The sequence below is a fragment of the Micrasema longulum genome, unplaced genomic scaffold (genome assembly GCF_059751315.1).
Source record: "Micrasema longulum isolate JH-2025_06_02 unplaced genomic scaffold, ASM5975131v1 h1tg000521l, whole genome shotgun sequence".
Taxonomy (NCBI): domain Eukaryota; kingdom Metazoa; phylum Arthropoda; class Insecta; order Trichoptera; family Brachycentridae; genus Micrasema; species Micrasema longulum.
This window is the reverse complement of record NW_028277718.1, coordinates 211,809-232,287: the sequence shown is the minus strand read 5'-3', so window position 1 is coordinate 232,287 and position 20,479 is coordinate 211,809. Positions and strand designations below refer to the sequence as shown.

Here is a 20,479-nt window from a genome sequence, read left to right as displayed (position 1 = left end):
TACCTGTGACTTTAAGAAACCCTAAAAGAAAAAGTCAAACGGGGTCAAGTCGCATGACCTTGGTGGCTAATTCAGATCACCCCTGCAAGAGATAAGCTTACCCTCAAATTGTTCATGCAGAATGTCAATCGTGGCGTCCGCTGTGTGCCACGTAGTGCCGTCTTGCTGGAACCACATGTCGTCTAGGTCCATATAATTCAATTTGAGTGATAAAAAATTGGTTATCATCGTTTTGTAGCGCTCGCCGTTGGCGGTGACCGCCTCACCAACGTCGTTTTCAAAAAAGTACCGACCAATGACACCACCGGCCTAAAATCTACACCAAACGGTTACTTTTTAAGGATGCATTATCCCCTGGTGAACCTCGTGTTGGTTGTTGTCGTCCTGTGTATGGCTATTTTGGTTATATAGCTATTCATTTAAAAATGCGCCTCGGCAGCAAACAAACGGCGTTGTCTATGGTCAATCACTTTGAACTTCTGAGTCATTTGAAGCTTGTACGGGTGTAAACCTAAGTTTCAACGCAATATTCACCAAGTTGAAGTCTGCGAAAGGCCGAGTTCTTGTGCGCGGCGAGAATTCGACTGCCTCGGGTTTTTTCACGGTTAGCGGTGATGTTTTCGGCCAATCTTGCGTTATTGATCTTGTGGCCAAACGTACGGCAGTTAGCTGATTGATTATCAAACCAGTTGTTTCAAATTTGACAACCAAACGTTAAAGAGTTGACTGTGAAGGGCCACCACGTCTACCGCAAAATAGGCGCAATGCACGCACACCCATTTTGATAATAAAATTTTATTATTTGAACGTGCTGTTTAATTGTGTAACTTGCCATGGTGATTTGGCAAAAGTGACTGAATAAAAAAATATATTTGACAGTTGTCATCAAAACAAAATAGCCGCCACGGGCCGTCAAAATCTACCCGCGCCAATTGAAATACCCTTTATATATATAAAGGTATATAAATACATATATTTTTCTTCTATACCACTGAACTTCCTTATTACCACTGATAAAAAACCTTTTTACAACAACCACAACTTTCTATATATTAAAAGCAATTTCACAGTTCTTATTATTGTCTGGTAACATGTTATTTTTTTTAATTTTTTTTTTTTTATTTTCTTTTATTCAGGAAACAAAAAGTACAGTTACAAAGTTTAATATTTTACACAATTGGACTTAATTCTAATGGACCAGTGAAGTTTCCATATTAAAAAGCAATTAAATCTAATGTTAATTATGAAAGTATAAAAAAGAGAAGGAAAAAGAAAACATAAATGAAAGTTGTTTAAAAATTTAAATTTAAGTGAAAAAAAAAATATTTTAAGGTTTGTATTTTGTAGTGAGTATTTACAAATGGAAATAATAATTTTTATTTCAAATTTATTTGAATATCGGCATACCTACCTACAGTTTTGTTGATAAATCGGGTTTGATGGAAAAAAAGAAAACATATTCTTGAAACGCGAAAGTATATTTATATAAGATAAACATAATGTCTTTCTGCTGCATGTCAATAAAATCGTACTTTATGGTTAAAAAAAACCGCAAAATTTTGTGATGTTTTTTGTGCAATAATTAATGTGCCAAATATTGGGTTATTTTATCAATCTGTTTTACAGTTGACAGAACGAGTTATCTTGTGACGAAGCGACTACTGGCAACTAACAATATGATATTCTGTGATCAACAATTAAAATCGGGTTTCTAAAACACCATGTATGGTGATCCTTTTTTAAAATCAGTATTTACGGGACAGAAAGGCTAGCGCAAAGTGAAATAAATAAGATTAGGATAAATAAAGAAACACTTGCAACGACAAATAAGCATTAATAGTTAACAGTATCACAGGCGTTGGACATTCGGGCACATTTTTTGTGCGCGCGTAGACCATGGTTTACAAACTTGTTAAAAAATAGAAAATTTTCTGATTTTTATGAGTTTGACCAAAGATTAAACACAATTTGTATCTTACACGACACAATATTCATTGGGTCAAAGGCATAATATTTTGTACCATTTTCAGACCCATGTAATACGAGCTTTAGACAAACGATGGACTTTGTCTCTCAGCAAAAATAAAACTGACTTTTTAAAATGTCATAAAAACCATAAAATAATATTTGCATGAGTACGGCCATAAATAAATCAAAATAAAATATTTCAAAACAAGTGTTTTCGGCTTAATGGTGGAATTTACGTAAAAATTCTGTAAAAAGAAATCGAACGGAGATACGTATGCCTCGTAATCTAGTAAATGGCCCATTTTCCTACCATGCTTGAGGTCCTAGGTTTGTTTCTTGGCATTTCAAACAATAGGTTTAAAGGGCGTCTTTTTTTTTTTTTTGCACCACAACAGGCCAGGAGGCCCAATAAGAGTGGTGAATTACATCACAGAACACCCAGGCTTGAGAAAAATCACATTTTCAGTTTTGTGTTCTCACCGGGAATCGAACCCGGAACCTTCCGTGCGTGAGTCAAGCGTCTGACCATTACACCACGGAGGCCGCCTAAACCACCTGTCTCTCTCGCACTAATACCACGATAAAAATAAGGACATAGTCCAAAAAACTACTTTATAAAATAGAGTTTCCAAACTCTGCCAAGATATCGTCCCTGTCTAGAGTATGCTTCTGTTATTTGGCCTCCATTTTTAAGGATTCATATTGACGATATCAAGCCTGTCCAGCATAGTTTTCTGGAGAAAAATGCTAAATTGCTTGCATTGCTGAAAAACAATTTTTCATTTGTAAAAACAGAGTAATTTTTTAATTTGTCTTCATTAGAGAAACGTAGATTAGAGTACTAAATGATTTAAGTGATGAGCCATTTCTTTTGCAGTCTTTTGCTTTTTATGTGCCCAACGGTGTCATCCTTAGAGTAAAAACTGACAAGATAAGCTATTTAGTTCTATTGCATAGAACAAAAGCCTTCCAATTGTTTTTGGCTTTTAGTTAAGTATAACGGACGGTTTTAGTTTGCGCTTGAAATATTTGACTAGAGTGCCTACGGCCCATTGTACTGCTGTAATCTGTAGCTAGATAGCCAGTGGTTTATACTGATAAAATGGTGTTTCTCCGTATAGGCCACTCTATTAGCCAGTGGCGTATTATTACTGTAAGGTGTCACTAGTGTCAAATCTTCAGGAGCTTTGTACATTTTTCTGACTTTGTAAAAAAACATTGAGTTATAATATAAGATAAGATGTCAAAAATATCCGAAAGATATTCCCCTAATATACATAATATATAAAATTGGTCGGCCTCGTGGTATAATGTTCAGCGCATTTGCCTACCGGGTTCCGAGTTCGATTCCCGTCACGGTTGATATAAAATATTATTTAAAAGGGTATTTTTACACTAGAATATTTCATAGTCTCTGGACTGGTACCCGAAGCGTAAGACTGATCCCCTTACCTTCATGTAATAAAAAATGATCAAGATACGCTGCGATTGGTGTACCAATTCAGTGCCCTATGCACCATTATTTTCGGAAAGGGAAAGATGATGATGTCATCAGACGTCGAAATTTGTTGAATATCAAATCTTTTAAGAGCATTTGTTTCAGCATGTCTGGATTAGTCAATTCTTTGCGAAATACAGGCGTTTGCCGCATACGATTGGTATTTTGAGATTTTTTTATTTTTTTTATTTTAAAAGAGATTAACCCACTAAACCTCTATTCAGAGGCTTTTCAGCAGGTGGTAATGAGGGGATATCGAAGGAGATTATGACAGGCATACAGCCTGCATTGCTCTCTTTCTTGCATTTTTGAATTTAAATAAATTGAAGATGAACGTCTGTAGAATTACTTTCAAAGCTGGGTATCACCGTTTGGTGAGTGATAAGTTCTACACAAATATTGTGAAAGCTTAGGTGACAGCATTTTCTCTGAAAACCTTTATTTTTTTACAAGGAGAGATATGAGCAGTGACGTGACTGAATTACCAAACATCTATAAGTTTATATTACCAATTTCAACACATCGGTAAGGCAAATGTAGAACATATATCTATTATATGTTTCTCTCATCGATACGTGGAGTAATTTTTTTAAAATAATGTGAATATTAAATTAGCAAAGGCGATCGTCTGCTAAAAAAAGTAGCATTGATGATTGGCCTCGAGACGGGAGATTACATATATAGAGAAATAGTAAATATTAAAACTGTTAATTCTACCAAAACAAAACAAAGTAAAAACATTGAATGGCTTTATTAATTGGTGTACTATCATTACTGGAACAAGACATTTGATGTTTCGTTCTGCCAGTTGCGAAATAATAATATTTTCCTTGATTAGTAAGCATAGCGAAAACTATGACTTGCATCCACTAATGTCCAAATTGCGTCACATTGTAAACTCAAAACAAGGTCTGGACTTTTTTTATGTAAATCTTTCCAGGTATAAACAATCACTAAGATAGACCAGATCTTGTATTGAGGTAGTAATTATTATTTAATTTTTTTGTCCTAACTTTATTTTTCTTGAATTGTATTTTATTTTAATGAAAAAATCAACTGATTTTTTTAATTTCATAATAGACTATTAAACTAAGCCGTTTTTTTTCAATTTATAAATAGTTTAAAATAACTCCGCGTGTGACGTTAGAGGTTCTCTTCCGCTTATTCTCGATCAGTTCTGCCCATTGCATCGGTCAATTGACAGCAAGCAAACCGGAAATCTTCCATTGCTCTCTTATTATTAGTTGATTCGTATGAACTAGTGACGTCGTTCAAAGAAGTTCATTTTTATTGAAATATTTTTCTATGTTTTTTTTGTACATTTTCACGAAACTTTCAGGTGCAATGCTCCAATTTCTACAGCGCGCAAGAAATCGTTTATTGTATCCGATTATAGGGCTTAAGTTTCTTATTGTACCGGTGTACATTATAAATAATTTTATTAACCCTTACTTAAAGGACTGAATTAGTCCGTTACTAAATAAATAAATAATATCTACAAATAACAACCGGGACGGAGAATATTTTAGAAAAGGGGATGATTCTCCATCCCTGTTGCAATTGCTTAATTTTTAGGATTCCCTAGGGGGTGAAATCCAGTATTTTGTCTACAAAATTTTTGACAAACTCACCGTATTAGAAGAAATAACTTTAAACATTTCATGTGGAAATTGTTACATTAATATGTAAGATCTATTGAGAAAAATCTGGTATTTTGAAAAGTATGTATAAGTCTGTATTCATTTCTAATATTTTGTTATTCAATGAAAATTTTGTTGATTTTTTTTGCTGTTTGTCCAACACAGACATTTTTCAGAAAAGTTAGAATTTTTATGCACCCTGAACAAAGCATACCTTAATAATGGTTGATTTTTCGTTAACCTCCTCGATTACTCGATTACCTTGACAATGGTTGATTACTCGTAGGTACCTACCTTAAAAAGCGATGATTTTTTTAATGTCTGGTAATAACGACACACGTTATCTGGTTTTAAATTCATTAGGTTTTAAAATATACATAACTGTTTTACTATTGTAACCATTTATATAAAATTTCGTCGATTCAATAAAATATTATTTACTTTCTGAGTCTTGCTTACATAGATCAAGTAAACTGTGCCTGCTGAGTTAGACCAAAATTGTGAAAAAAATATGGGCTTTGCGGTGTAATGGCTAAGATGGTAGCTCCACCTTTCGGGTTTGATTTCTAATGAGTTCTCAATAAAAATAATAAAAAAAATTATCAAGCCTGAGCGTTCTGTACACAAATTCACAAATGAATCGATCCATGTTAAAGGGGCACAAGTACATAGACTCAAAGTTTGAGAAAATCGATAAAATCTGTTTTTCCTATCTATTCGTACATGACTTGGTGTCTTTGGGACTTGTTTTTTGTAGATCTTCTTGTCCTAGAAATGCACTTAATGCAGTGATTGTCTTATCTTAAAGTCTTATGCAGAACATCTTTTTCAAATGCAGACTGTATACTGGTATTTTATTGCCCTTCTTACATATTTTTTTTCGATATTTCTTTATGTTCACATTTTTTGCATGTAATTGCCGCAATTGGCTTTCTTTTTTTTAGAAGGTAGTTGATTATTTTTTGCTTTGCACTTTTTGTAGAAGTCTTGTATTTAAAACAAAGCGCATGTTCATTCTAACTGCTTGAACAATTGTGTGAGGATCTGGTGGAATAGTCGGCCGTTGCCTTGTAAAGGAACTTCTCCGCAATTGCTGAATGAAAAGGAAACCACAAAAAAACTCTTTCAGTAAAGGCTGGACTTTTAACCGATCTCAACAAGCTTTCCGTTCCAGACAGTGTTTAGAATTTTGTCTCACTTTGTTTATTTCAACAATCACCTTTTTGTTGTAATACGCGTAGGCTATTAACATTTAAAACAATAATGAAAAAGTGTTCAATTTCGCTTATAAATACGACTTTCAAATTAATTTTAAAATTTAATTTACATTTGAAGCACTAGGTTTTTAATTATTCATTATTTTAAAATACATATAAAACAGTTTTGTTTTCAACAGCAAGCTACACAAGCTTCGAAATAAATATTCAATATTTTCTTTAATCAACTCCTGTCTAATTTTAAAGACCGTACCAGTTTTAGTTCACAGTTTCCATCTTTACAAAAACAACATGACAAAAATATTTGACTTTTTAAGTTTCAGTGCTGCAGAGCAACGTTTATTTGATATTTTAAAATGCATTTTACAATTTGTTACCCACTTACAAAGCCTTTCCGGTGGAAATCATTTTTTTTTTGACACGTTTATTTTACATTAGTTCATTTATATTTTACAAAATTATTTATTAACAGGCACTACAAAGTATTTGGAAGATATTTCTTGAGTTCTTTTTTTTTCATTTGAAGATCTTTCATGTTAATGGTGGTTTGTGGGGGATCATTGAACAACCTTGAAATAACGTAATTTAATGTTCGCTTTTTTTAACTCCATATGTTTTGGTGTGATATTTTGTTATCACTGTTAAAATAAAATATGATAATATTCATTAATTAATTTTATCTTGATAATGAAGCATGTGTAGCTTTGAAACCGGTTGGTAAAAAAATATAAAAGAAGTGGTTAAAAACAGAGTCATTTTGAAATATTACAACAGAGATGAAGAACATTTAAGATAAGGTAAAATAAAAGGCCAGGCATCTACTGGGCTTATGACCTATCAATGGCTGGTTTCAGTGACCACTTTACACAATGTGTAACATTCACCATTCTGCCCATATTTGAACATATTTATTCCTTCAATTCTTTCATCTGTTGATGTTTGCGAAGTTAAAGAGCTAAAAGTTATTTCACCTACATACTAGGCAACGCCTGAAAATGTTATTTTTTCAATTTCTATACTTCTTCATGGACCAGGTGGATTTATCAACAATATTTTGAGTTTGTCCAAATTAAAAAAAAAGCCCTGTAGATGCCTGGACTTCTATATTACCTTCTCTTAAATATTCTTCATCTCTATTGTAATATGTTAATATTAACAGCTCCTCAGGGAGTTGAATCCAGTCCTTGTCTAAAAAAATTTGGAAAAACTCAAAATATTGTTGAAAGTTATTTTGTATTTATTTTTTTTATTATAATTATCATCATCAAACACTTATCGACATATAATGGTGCATAGGGCACTGCATCGGTTCAATCAACGCTTACGCTTCAGATGCCTGCTTTAGGACCATGAAATATTGCAATGAAAACCACCTTAAAAAAGCATTTTTCATAACTGACCCTCCCAGAAATCAAACCCAGGATCTCACATAGAAGATATAATATGGTTGCCGCAAATAATATAACACTTGATATTTTAGTTTGATTGAAGATCAAAGATTGAAGAAATAAAAACAGCCGAATTGAGGATAAAGTTTGATATTCAAGTTAAAAATAAATTGAATAAACTCGGAATATTAATTTATTGTGAATAACAAAATATGTATTCAATAAAATAAAAATACTGGACTTTTACCGATTGCAATTTACAGATAAAGGAAATATATATTTCAATATTTCCATACCTTTGAGAATTGGAAACATATTTACTCAGTTAGTGATGAAAATCTGTGCAACCTGGTGTTATGGCGTGTTAAAATATGGTGCAAACATCAAATAAATGGGTACTTCTTTTAATTTAAAAAAAAAACGATAATTTATTATGCAATAGTTTTTAATGTTGATTTATTACGAGCTAAACCTGGCAATGCTTTGCTATTGCTCGATTTGAATACATTACTCGTACATAGATTAAATGAATACAATTGAAAGTTTGATATCAATTATTGTAATTAGTCCAAATTAGATATGTAAGTAAACATGATTATTTTTGTGTTTTGGTTAACATAAATTGTGAGGACAGAACTTTTAAATAATTTTTTTTTTATATATTAGCGGACTCAGTCAATACAAAATGGCAAACACATATTCTTAATAATTTTAATAAAGATGTATTCAAACATTATTTTCCTGTCACTGTCTTGCAGAAGCTTAAATAAAGAAATAAATAGATATAAAATATGAGGAATTGAAGGAAATGATCTGATTGTGATCCATAAAAAATGAACGTTGTTTGTAAACATTAAAAAACCGGCTTGTTTTATACACAAAAAATAATCTAAATTTATATTAAAAATACGAGTGTATTTATCAACTTTCATTTATGTAAGGGAACTAGATTTCTAGCGACATTAATTTTCCTATTAGCTGCTGAGGATGTTCTCTGCAAATTAAGAAGTACCGTTTTTTGTAATTAACACTATTTTCAAAGAGTTATTATTAACGTTTTTTTGTTTGACAGCGGCCTGGCTATTTTTAACAAAACATTTCATTGGCATTACTGCATTCGATAAAATAAATATCTCATTTTCAAAATCGTGAACTGGCTGCTTTCTGCATAACTACGTTTAATTATAGTAAATAAAAAAAACAGTAAAAAATATGCCAATTATAGGTTTTCACAAGTAGCACTACAGTAAGATAGCATATTTAAAAAATAGTTTGAATTATAAGCAGAAAACTAAATTTTAGATTGAAAAATAATCCTATTGATATAAAAATATTTCATAGTCCCTAGACTGGTTCCGAAGCGTAAAATTAATCATATCACCTTAATATAACATAAAATTATCAAGGTACGTTGCGGTTGGTGTACCAGTGTATTCCATCCCCTTCAAAAGATAATATAATATGTTTTCGTATTTATAGGGTTCGACCTGTCACTGGGTGGTATGACAAAAACTGGACTTCCGATTAAAGCCTTTTCACGCATTCTATGGTACTTACAGCACGTATTACGTTACCCAAACCTGTATACAACGTTTGTTAGAAGCGCGTTCGGCGGGCCTGATATTTGACGTCAAAGTGACGTGACGTCAACTGCGAGCCGTTTTGTACGAGTATGAGCTTGTTTTCAACCCCGAATTTTTTTAATGAAAACTTGTTTTTGATAGTTATTCCATTAGAATCGTAAAAATCCTGTATAAATTATTAGTATTTCGTCAGTAATATCATCTGTTAAATGATTTTTATTTTTAAAATAATTTTTCATTTCTGATTGAGATGCAAAACTTTGTTTCAATAAAATATGCTAACATATTTTTTCAAAATAAAATTATGTATTTTTCCATTTAGTTATCAATTAAAAATTTGCAAAAAAACCGTTGTCGAACAGTTCATTGTTCAAATCATTTCAAATTTAAACATGCTACTTAACGACGATATTAAATAAAAAAATGTGGAAAGGCAAACTTATTGCCAAATGGCAATTTATTCAAAACAACTGATAAAATAAAAGTTTTATTCACGTAATTTAAGTTACTAAACGTATTTAATAGAAAAAATAAATAAAAAGGTTACAACAAACGATTTTTTTTAGCTGTATTTGCATATACAGTACCTCAAATCAATACTAGGGGAAAGAGAAAAGACGAAAGACGAAAGAGGAAAGAGGAAAGAGGATAGAGGAAAGAGGAAAGAGGAAAGAGGAAAGAGGAAAGAGGAAAGAGGAAAGAGGAAAGAGGAAAGAGGAAAGAGGAAAGAGGAAAGAGGAAAGAGGAAAGAGGAAAGAGGAAAGAGGAAAGAGGAAAGAGGAAAGAGGAAAGAGGAAAGAGGAAAGAGGAAAGAGGAAAGAGGAAAGAGGAAAGAGGAAAGAAGAAAGAGGAAAGAGGAAAGAGGAAAGAGGAAAGAGGAAAGAGGAAAGAGGAAAGAGGAAAGAGGAAAGAGGAAAGAGGAAAGAGGAAAGAGGAAAGAGGAAAGAGGAAATAGGAAAGATTTAAGAGGAAAGAGGAAAGAGGAAAGAGGAAAGAGGAAAGAGGAAAGAGGAAAGAGGAAAGAGGAAAGAGGAAAGAGGAAAGAGGAAAGAGGAAAGAGGAAAGAGGAAAGAGGAAAGAGGAAAGAGGAAAGAGGAAAGAGGAAAGAGGAAAGAGGAAAGAGGAAAGAGGAAAGAGGAAAGAGGAAAGAGGAAAGAGGAAAGAGGAAAGAGGAAAGAGGAAAGAGGAAAGAGGAAAGAGGAAAGAGGAAAGAGGAAAGAGGAAAGAGGAAAGAGGAAAGAGGAAAGAGGAAAGAGGAAAGAGGAAAGAGGAAAGAGGAAAGAGGAAAGAGGAAAGAGGAAAAGAGGATAAAAGAGAAAGACGATAATGTTTCTTCATACGTGATTAAAACACACATACTGTAAAAACATCTTTGATAGCGGATGGGAAATAATTCTAAAGTCGAGTTACCGCAACGTTATTCTTGATTTGTTAAAATACCCTATTCTCTTCTTAAAAAATAATATCTTTAGTGACCAATCTGTTTATTTTCTACTGTTTTTGTTACAGGTAATTTAAAATGCCGCCCAATTCAGCTGATGCCACGGGTATTCTGTTCGAGACAGACGGAGAAGCAACAGAGAACACTTCTACCAAGGGAGTTGGGAATCATTGCAGAGCAGATGACAGGAAGATTAAATTAGTATGGAGGAATATTATACTCTTCGCATACCTCCACATAGCTGCTTTGTACGGGGCTTTCCTGTTCTTGACTGCTGCAAAGTGGCAAACCGATGTCTTCGGTAAGTGGTAAAAAATACATTTTCTCATTGATAACGGCCGTATTAGATGTGCAAAAAAAGGTACCATAGTTGCGTAATTTTTTGCCTAGGAAATTTTATACTGTGAATAAAATAATTGTATAGATAAGCATAATCAATAATTTAATCAGGTGGAAATTTATAAATTGACTTAAATGAATAATCAAGAATTAAAATTAGGATCAAATAACAAATAAGATATCGCAACAACAATAACTTCTCAGAATTTTTGAGTCATCTGATATCAGATAATCATAATTTAAGTCAAGAAACGGGTGTCGAAATTTTACACATTTATAAAAGCAGTCTTCGTTTAGACAGTCTCGAGAGATTAAAAATAAGCTACGATACATGTAGACATGCTACGAGGTTGCAAGAAAGGATACTATTACTGAGCAATTGTTATCTAGTAGCATGTGTGTCGAAAACATTGCAAGTATCGAGCATGCTTAAATAAGCATGCTGACAAATCGAACTACGGTTAATTTTTGAGCGTGCTTCCTGAGAAAGGGGGAACGCTTGCAAACAAGTTTGAACACCTTAATTTTTTGCAACAGAGAGGGGTTGCAACAATCATTATGAGAAGGAAATATGGAAGTCTAGGCATTTACAGGACTTTTGACCTGCCATTGGCCGGTTTAACTGGCCACTTTACCCCATGCCCATATTAAAACCTCCATAAAATTCCTCAACTCTTCCATCTTTTGAATTTGTGAAGTAAAATAGCTGAAACCTTTATCGAGTGAGTAGGATTCATCCAGCTGAACCAATCCACCTAATAGGCAGTGCCTAAAAACAGTTTTTCAATTTTCATAATTCTCCTTATACAAGTTGGTTTAATCAATAATGTTTGTAGACAGGCTGTAATTTCTCTCTATGAAGTTATTTAGATCTCAATTTGTTGCAGCAGAGAGGGAAATCATTTGGAGAAAGGTATATGGAAGTCTAGACATTTACAGAGATGTCATTGGCTGGTATGAGTTGCCACTTTAAACACTGTAATATTCACCATTCTGCTCATCTTAAAACATCTACGTTTTTTTAACTGTTTTATTTGTTGAATTTTGTGAAGTAAAAGAGCTGAAACCTTTATCAAAATTGAAAAATTGTTTTCAGGTCACAAACGACTTATTTAAGTTTATCAGATAATTTAGAATGAGATGTTTTGTCAATCAGGATTTCTTATAAAGACGAAATATAGAGGTACCATGAGAAAAAGTGGCCTCCGTGATGTGGTGGTAAAGACGCTTGACTCACGCATGGAAGGTTCCGGGTTCGATTCCCGGTGAGACAACAAAAATTTAATGTGATTTTTTTCAAGCCTGGGTATTCTGTGCGGTAAAATAACCACTGTAACCTGCTGTGGTGCAAAAAAAAAACAGACAAATAAAAAATAAGCATATAATATGAAACGTGGTCCCCCAGGGCGTCGCAATCAACAGGTTGAAAAACACCGAAGTAGAGTAGAGTCCATCACATTTTTTTAATGTATTAAAAAAATTGGGTCATAAAAAGAGATGTGCTGGTTTGCGTCATTTAAGTTTTAAGTAAACTTATTCATATTTTTTTTTAATGGTAAAATATTTGAATAGAGTATTTACTAAATCAACGAACACTCTTTAAGGATGTTTTGTCTTAGCTTGTTTATGTAATTTCAATTGTTGACCTGTGTAAATATTTAAAAAAAACATTAAAAATATTTAAAGCATTAACTTTGTGGTCAAACGTTTTATTAAATGGTAATTAATCATTGTACATAACCACTTTCCGACTTTTCTATGTCTATCGGTTTCAATGTGTATTTGTCTCTTTGTCAAGACACAAATTAATTTACATGCAAATCGCACTACATACCTCCACTAATGTAATAATAAAACTAACGTGCATTAATAACAATTTTTTTTCAATTGTTGGAGAAATTAAAAATAGTCAGTAAATAATAATAGTAAAAAAAGAGTATTTAATAACTCAGGTGGTTTATCAATTAAAATGCGATTCTTCTCTTTTAGTATACGTCAGAAGAACATCATGAAATTTTATTATTCGTGTTAAAGAACACACGAGGTGTCTTCACAATAACAACTTCTCCGAATTCACTAATTACATAATTAATTTTAATCAAGACTTCAATAAAAATACGGGAGTTAAAATCTTGCATACAAAATATTCATAAATAATTATAAAACGATTATAAGTAAATAAATAAGGAAATATAAAAAAATTCCAAGGCTTTAAAAAATAATGTCCCTTTAATCAATACTTAAATAACTATTCAATATAGCGCATTATACGGTATTCTAATGATGATTGTGATGATCACCCTGTATCTAGTAAATTCATGCTCCCCCCATCCTCACCTACGCCTTTTTTGAACTATTTCTCCAACTATATAAAACATATTTTTTTCAAAAAAAGTGCTAGCCACTAACAGCTTGTGATTTATCAGCACGTCAGTTTTATATTTTTAAGAAATTACGACAATGGTGAAGATGTGACGCGCAATTTGAGAAATAGTGTAATTAGTCTGACGAAGAGACGGGTACGTATCGAAACCCGTAGTAAAAGTTAGTAAGAGGTAATGTACAATTAATTATTTACTAACATTTTTTGACAAAAAAAATATTAATTAAAAAAATTAATATTCCTTTCTTGAAGATATTCTCCATCGCTGTTATAATTTGTTAATCTTAATGACGCCTGAAGGGGTAATATCTAGTCTTCTGTCTACAAACATTTGGACAAACTCAAATATTGTAATAAAACCAACTGGTCCAAGAAGAAGTTTAAAAATTGGAAAACTGTTTTCGGGCGTTGCCTAGATTGTGAAATAATTCAGTCAGATGAATCTCTTCACAACAATAAACGTTTTGGCTCTTTAACTTCACTAAAATCAACAAATGGAAGCATTGAAAAAATATGGATGTTCAAACATAAGCAAAATGGTAAATGTTACACAGTATGTAAAAGGCCCACTTAAACCAGCCAATGACAGGTCATAAGCCTAGCCTAGACTTCCATATCCCCCTCTTGAAGGTATTTTCATCCCTGTTGTAATTTATTGATTTTAATGACTCTTGAGGGGGTGAAATCCAGTCTTTTGTCTACAAACATTTGGACAAACTTAAATATTGTAATAATAAAGGAAGTGACTTCACTTCGTTCACATTTTTTAATACTTTAAATAATGTTCATGTTACGTTCGAAAAATACGATAATTTTCGTTATAAGGTATGTAAACCAAATATATAAAAAATATATCAAATCATTTTCTCAGATTCTATTGAGAGAATTCTGAATATGTTTTTTAGATGTATTAATTTTAAGATGGGTTTTTATAGTTATTAATTAAATTATAACAACATTCTAGACTCTTTTAAATGAACTAAATTGCAAGAACGAAGAACATCGACCGATCTTACGATTTTATATAAAATAATAAAACCAATGATACCCCTGATCTACTGAAATTGATTTTATTCTATGTACCACCTAGGTTAAGCAGAACATCTACAATATTTTATTGTCGAAATTTTCGAACGGTAGCTCAATATAACTCGCTTATTTTTAGATTACAGAAAACCGGGAATGAATATGCATCATATTTTGATATATTTAGTTAATCTCTGCCTAACTTAAAAAATAAAGTGACCAACATATTTTTATCAAAAAGAGCAAATCATCTTTAGGAGATTGGGTTGGAATAATTATAATTTGATTGAATTATGTATTTTGTTTTGTACAATTTCTTTAAAATATACATGTATTTCAAGTAATTTATAATGTGTATAGTACGAGTATATTAATATTTCATACTCGATTTTTTTAAAGTTTTATTTTTAAGCACTCTTTATACCACATATATGTAAATGGCAGAAATGCCGTATATAAATAAATAAATAAATACCTGTAATTAAAAATAAATAAAGAAATAAATAACAGAAGGAAATATTTTTGCCCAATAAATTTTGCCGTTTGTATGCTAATGAGCGATAAAATAGTATCGAATATTTTAATGTACCTACGTCTTGACGACCCAAAAGTAATTTATATTTATATTACTCACATAATGTTATTTCCAAGCGTTGGACTTTGTTGCTTGCAATAGTTTAGCACTTGTATTGACCTTTGTACAATAATTGACAATTTATAAATATATAACGAACATTGACAAATCGTCTGACTGTTTGAAGTTTTGTTTTGTAACTGAAGATAAAAATGAGTCTCTTTACTAAAGCATTGAAAAATCAATACATTTGGGAAATGACAACAAAAACATTTTGTTCTCAAAGCAAATTCCCGTATTTTCTCCCTGAATTATGGCACTTTAACAGTGATTTTTTTACATACTTACTTTTAACGTGTTCTTTATTGATTTGCTTTTTATATAAATGGTTTTTTATGGGAGCAAGAACCACCTTAAAACCGCCTAGTTATATTTATTATTTATTTATTAATTTTAAAGAAACGAACAGTCGACAATTATAAAATAACATGTTGAAAAAAATACAGTTTAAAGACAGACCAGCAAAGTTTTCAAATAAAAATCATACATATTATTAAATTGTGTTACAATAAAAGGATGTGTTTATGTGTATTTGTATGAGAGTAAGTGTAGATGTGTGTTTATGTGTATTAGTGTGGGAGTAAGTGTTCAGGTGTGTAAGTGTGAGCATAAGTTAATAGCAAGTGGGATCGTATCGCAGCCAGAAATAAAAAGTCTTAATTTATTTTTAAATCAATTAAGGGGTATTTAAATATACCAATAGATAAAAAAAAAAAAACATTATAGTTAGAGCAAGAACGATAGAGGAAAGAGTGTTGTGCATAGTTAGTGCTACAGACTGGCAGATGGAATAAATACTTATTTCTTGTCACGCAAAAGGGGAGATTTATATTAAATTTGGAGAGTCGGTTAAAAGAGTCTACTTTATTATTTAATAATTTATGTAAATAGCATTCAGATACAGTGCGTCTATTTTCAATGGTAAAAAATCAATTTTGTTTGGCAGATTGGCTGTAAGTACAAAGCGTTTTGTTGTTTTTATAATCTAGGTGTTTTAAAAATTGTCGTAGAACATTTTTAATCATTTTTATGTTTGTTATGTATTGTAGGCTCCACACTACGGATGCAAACTCCAAATTACTGCGTAAAAAGTCTGCTATCTGCCGTCTCTGGACGTATGGTGTACAAATATGATGACTATTTTTGAAAAACGCTAAAAATTACTAAGAATAGGTAAAGCAAAATGTACAGAAATGCAAACAATTTCATTCTGATGCTTTTCCTTAATCAAAACAACAAAATTGATTCAATTTTCGGGTGTGGAAAATGAGACTACGAAACGTCGATTTCGTTAATTCAAAATAAGCATAATTTGTCAGACTTGAACTTATCTTTTTTGCCCAGTATTGTGGAGTTTTTTGCGAGATAGTGATAGAAAAACAGTGTTTCCATTCTAATCTGTTCATCGAAATTCTCATGCACCGTGTTTTCATTAAAATAACATTTTTTCGACATCATGCCCTTGTGAATATGGCGGACGCATTGAAATACATTGTCAGGGCGTAATTCCATTCATGTGAAATTGGAAAAAAGATACAGGAAAATCATTCCCAAGCGTGCTTGAAACCCTGCCATTACTCATTGTCGGGAAACGTCAAGTGTCCAGTTATTACCCGAAATCAGATTTATCCAGACGCTATTCAATAAATAAAAATCAACGGTCAAAAGAATTTTATTTTCAAGCGGCTTCGAAAATTATAAATAAAAAAATATATATGTATATAACGGGCAAGTTATGCTTATTTTTGAGTACATAAACATAAAAAAAATATATATAGTAATTAAACAAAGATATATACTAGAAAACATACAATTTGTAGGTATTCGTCTTAACAATTTCACATGCATATAATATATTCAATAATTGAAGTACTCTAAAAAGATAGAATTACATTTAACCTATAACAAAAAAAGATCTCATTTAGCATATTACAAAAAAAAGTCGAGGCATCAACATGGAAAATATGGGCAGAATGGTGAATGTTTAACAGTGGGTAAAGTGGTCACTTAAATCAGCCAATTACTTCTATATTGCCTTCTCTAAAATGTTTTACATCTCTGTTTTAATATTTTAATATAAACGGCTCCCCGGGGAGTTGAATCCAGTACTTGTCTTCAAAAATTTGGACAAACTCAAAATATTGTTGATAAATTCACCTGGTCTATGAAAAAGTATAGAAATTAAAAAAAAATAATTGCAGGCTTTGCCTAGTATGTAGGTGAAATAATTCAATTAGACGAATCTCACCCGCACGAATAAAGGTTTTAGCTCTTTAACTTCACCAACATCAACAGATGAGAGAATTGAAGGAATATAGATGTTCAAAAATGAGCAGAACGGTGAACTATACACAGTGTGTAAAATGGCCACTTAAACCAGCCCATGACAGTTCATAATCCCGGTAGATGCCTAGACTTTCATATTCTTCTTTTATAACCTTATTCTCTCCACTGCTGAATAAAGGGCTCTTTCAAACGTTTCCATTCCTTCCTATCACCCGCTTTCATCATCCACGTTTTACCAGCTATAGAGGCAATGTCTTCGACCCATCTTTTTTGTGGCCTCCCAACACTTCTTTTGTTTGCCCAAGGTCTGCACTTTTTATTCTGGGTGTCCACCTGCCATCATTTTGTCTCGCCAAGTGTCCTGCCCACTGCCATTTCAGTTTTGCTGCACGATCCATGATATATTACCTTCTCATAAATGATCTGCCTCCGTTGCAATATGTTATTATTAATAGCTCTCCAGGTAGTTGAATTCAGCCCTTGTCTACAAAAAATTTTACAAACTCATAATATTGTTGAGACATTTGATTTTTTTTTTTTACATCAACGTATTTTTTTAATTTTCTTATACAGTATATATGATAATGTAAAATGAAAAGTAAGTTGTACGAGTGTACTTACTAATTTAGAATTAGGTTATGGTCCTGTGGCTAGTGTCTCGGACTCACGGACCAAAGGTCTGTGGTTCGAATCCCACTCTACCCCAACTTGATTCCATTTTCTAATAGTGAGTTATTTACAACTCGTTGAAAATGGCCCTCAAAATTAAATATTTGGGTAAATTGTAAGATCGCAAATATTTTTATTTATTTATTTTTTTAAAATTATTCCAAATAGATTATTCGCAAATGTTGGGAAAGTATTATGAAAAATGACACTTTACTTTTTTTAGCAGTATTTATTATATTCCCGATACGTGCGGGCCATAGGTGTGTGGTTTGTTGCATTACTTTAAAACGAAGGCAGTTTAAATATGTCCCGATGTCGGAGTGTTCTCAATTCCGCATTTTTTTGTATTTTATTGAGGAGGTTATAGTATCTTCTTTATAGTTTAATATTTTTTTATCAAAAACAACGCAACGTTTTGTCAGGGAATCAAAATAAAAATAAGTTTCAAGTTGCTAGTAATTTCAATTTGAATTTGAACTAGGAGCTTATAGAAAAGGTACGTTAAAAACTTTTTTTGAATAGATTCTATAGAATTTATATGTTTTTGATTATGCGGACTCCATACGCATGAGACATACTCAAGATTGATGCGAATCAAACTCATATAATATAGAAATATAACAGTTTTTGGTTGTTTAAATGAACGTTGTTATACAGAAAGCAGCCAGTCCACAATTTTGGAAAAATGAGATATTGATGTTTTCGGATGCAGTAAGGTTGATTCTATGTTTTGCTTATAACAACCAGTCCGCTTTCATACAAAAAACTGTATTTATCACATTTGGAAAGAGGTGTCGATCACAAAAACGATATTTCTCAATTTGCAGAAAACACCCACAAAACTAGAAAAATCTTATGGAACTTCAAAAAAATTTTAATCTGATCAAATACATAATAAGATTTTTAATTGTAATATTAAAAAAAATAAATTGTATTCATTTTTTATTGTTTGTTAAAGTATAAAACATTCCAACTTTTGTGTAGATTTTATAATTCACTCTTTTCACAAAATGGCTATTATCTCAGTTTCACTTTATTATGGCTGGCTGCTTTCTGTATAACTACGTTCAAATGGTTTGGTTACTCTTTTAAGGATATCCATTTGTTTAAGTGACTTGCCAGTTATGTAATCTATATGATTATTAAAATTTAATTTTATGTCAAAACAAACTCCGATATCGTTAATAATGTATTCTCTACTTAATGGTTTGTTACCAAGAGCCTGGTCAAAAGTTATTTTATAAATTTTACGAGTAAAATTGATAGAGTAGCTCTTTTTAATGTCTAATTACAAATCATTTTTAAAGCACCAATTCAATAAAGTACGAATATCAGTCTGCAATTTATCTCAATCCTCTATTTCATCAGTTTGAATATATATTTTAAGGTCATCAGTGTACAAGAGAGATACACATTTTCTTTTAAGTCTTTTCATAGAAGGTGTATTTTACTCGGGAAAATGTGGGTGTTGGATTAAAGATTTTTTTTCTATTTCCTTACTTGAAAATTAAGCGGTATTTAAATTATATGAAGGCTTTATGTGATAATTTATGTAGGTAATTTAAAACGAAAGGACGACTTAAAAAAAGTAGCGAATAGTACTAGTACTTTCGTTTTGATTGAAGAAAATTAAAGTAATACTTTGCATACTAATGATTAAATTATATAATTGTGTTGGTAACGGATTTATTGTTTTGGGGCTTTGTGTGGAAAATTTAATTTACAGATAATAACAATTAAAAAAAAAAAGAAAACACAAAAATCAAGCTAATTTTAGTAGCACGTCTTGAGTTTAGGCAATTATTTATTAATAACATGGCATACAATTCTTAAAGTACATAACAAAGTCACGTATCACCGACTCCATGAAATAATAATTCGTGCGAAAACAAAATTGAAATTCTTATTATTGATTCTATTATTGATTAAATCGACATTCACTTTGCAAGACTTAATTATGAATTATTATAAAATTTTGCAATTTTTGTTATATTATAAGCGTGTTTTACTAATAACCAAGTTCAATCTAAATAAAATAATAATTTTCAGAATAATTGAAGACATGAGTGGATAAAAGAGTTGGGTGTCAAAAAAAGCAGACACATCTGGGGTTAACATTTTTAACACCATTAAAATTATTAATAGAAGTATAATAATTATTATTACTTTGGATAGTTTAATATCTCAAAAGCACTTTACAAAGTGATTCAATAAATATCAAATTAATTTCAACTCAAAATTTATAATGTAAGTAAAACTATTTTTAAAATAAGTTCTCTTTTAATTTGCCCAAATATTTCAATTTTGGTGGCCATTTTCAACGGGTTGTAAATAACTCACTATTAGAAAATGGAAATCAAGTTGGGGTAGAGTGGGGCTTGAACCTTGGACTTCTAATCCGTGAGTC

The 20,479-nt window shown here is 31.6% G+C and overlaps 2 protein-coding genes across 5 annotated transcripts in view; one reads left to right on the top strand and one right to left on the bottom strand.

Annotated features, from left to right (window-relative positions):
• Positions 1-15,259, bottom strand: part of LOC148280871 (acyl-CoA Delta-9 desaturase-like) — a 48,907-nt gene extending 33,648 nt beyond the window's left edge. Inside the window, exon 1 of the mRNA XM_088227653.1 lies at positions 15,118-15,259. The gene's annotated coding sequence lies outside the window, so the exon portion shown is untranslated. The remainder of the gene's footprint in view (positions 1-15,117) is intronic.
• The window catches only part of LOC148280870 (acyl-CoA Delta-9 desaturase-like), a 202,620-nt gene that overhangs the window by 176,896 nt on the left and 5,245 nt on the right, over positions 1-20,479 (top strand). For 3 of the 4 annotated variants that reach the window (XM_088227656.1, XM_088227658.1, XM_088227659.1), the window contains one exon: positions 10,804-11,036. In XM_088227656.1, coding sequence (XP_088083782.1) covers positions 10,814-11,036 — 223 coding nt within the window. In that variant the 5' untranslated portion in view covers positions 10,804-10,813. Of the gene's footprint in view, positions 1-7,985; positions 8,107-10,803; positions 11,037-20,479 lie in introns of those variants that run through there. The other variant, XM_088227657.1, reaches the window with a different exon arrangement.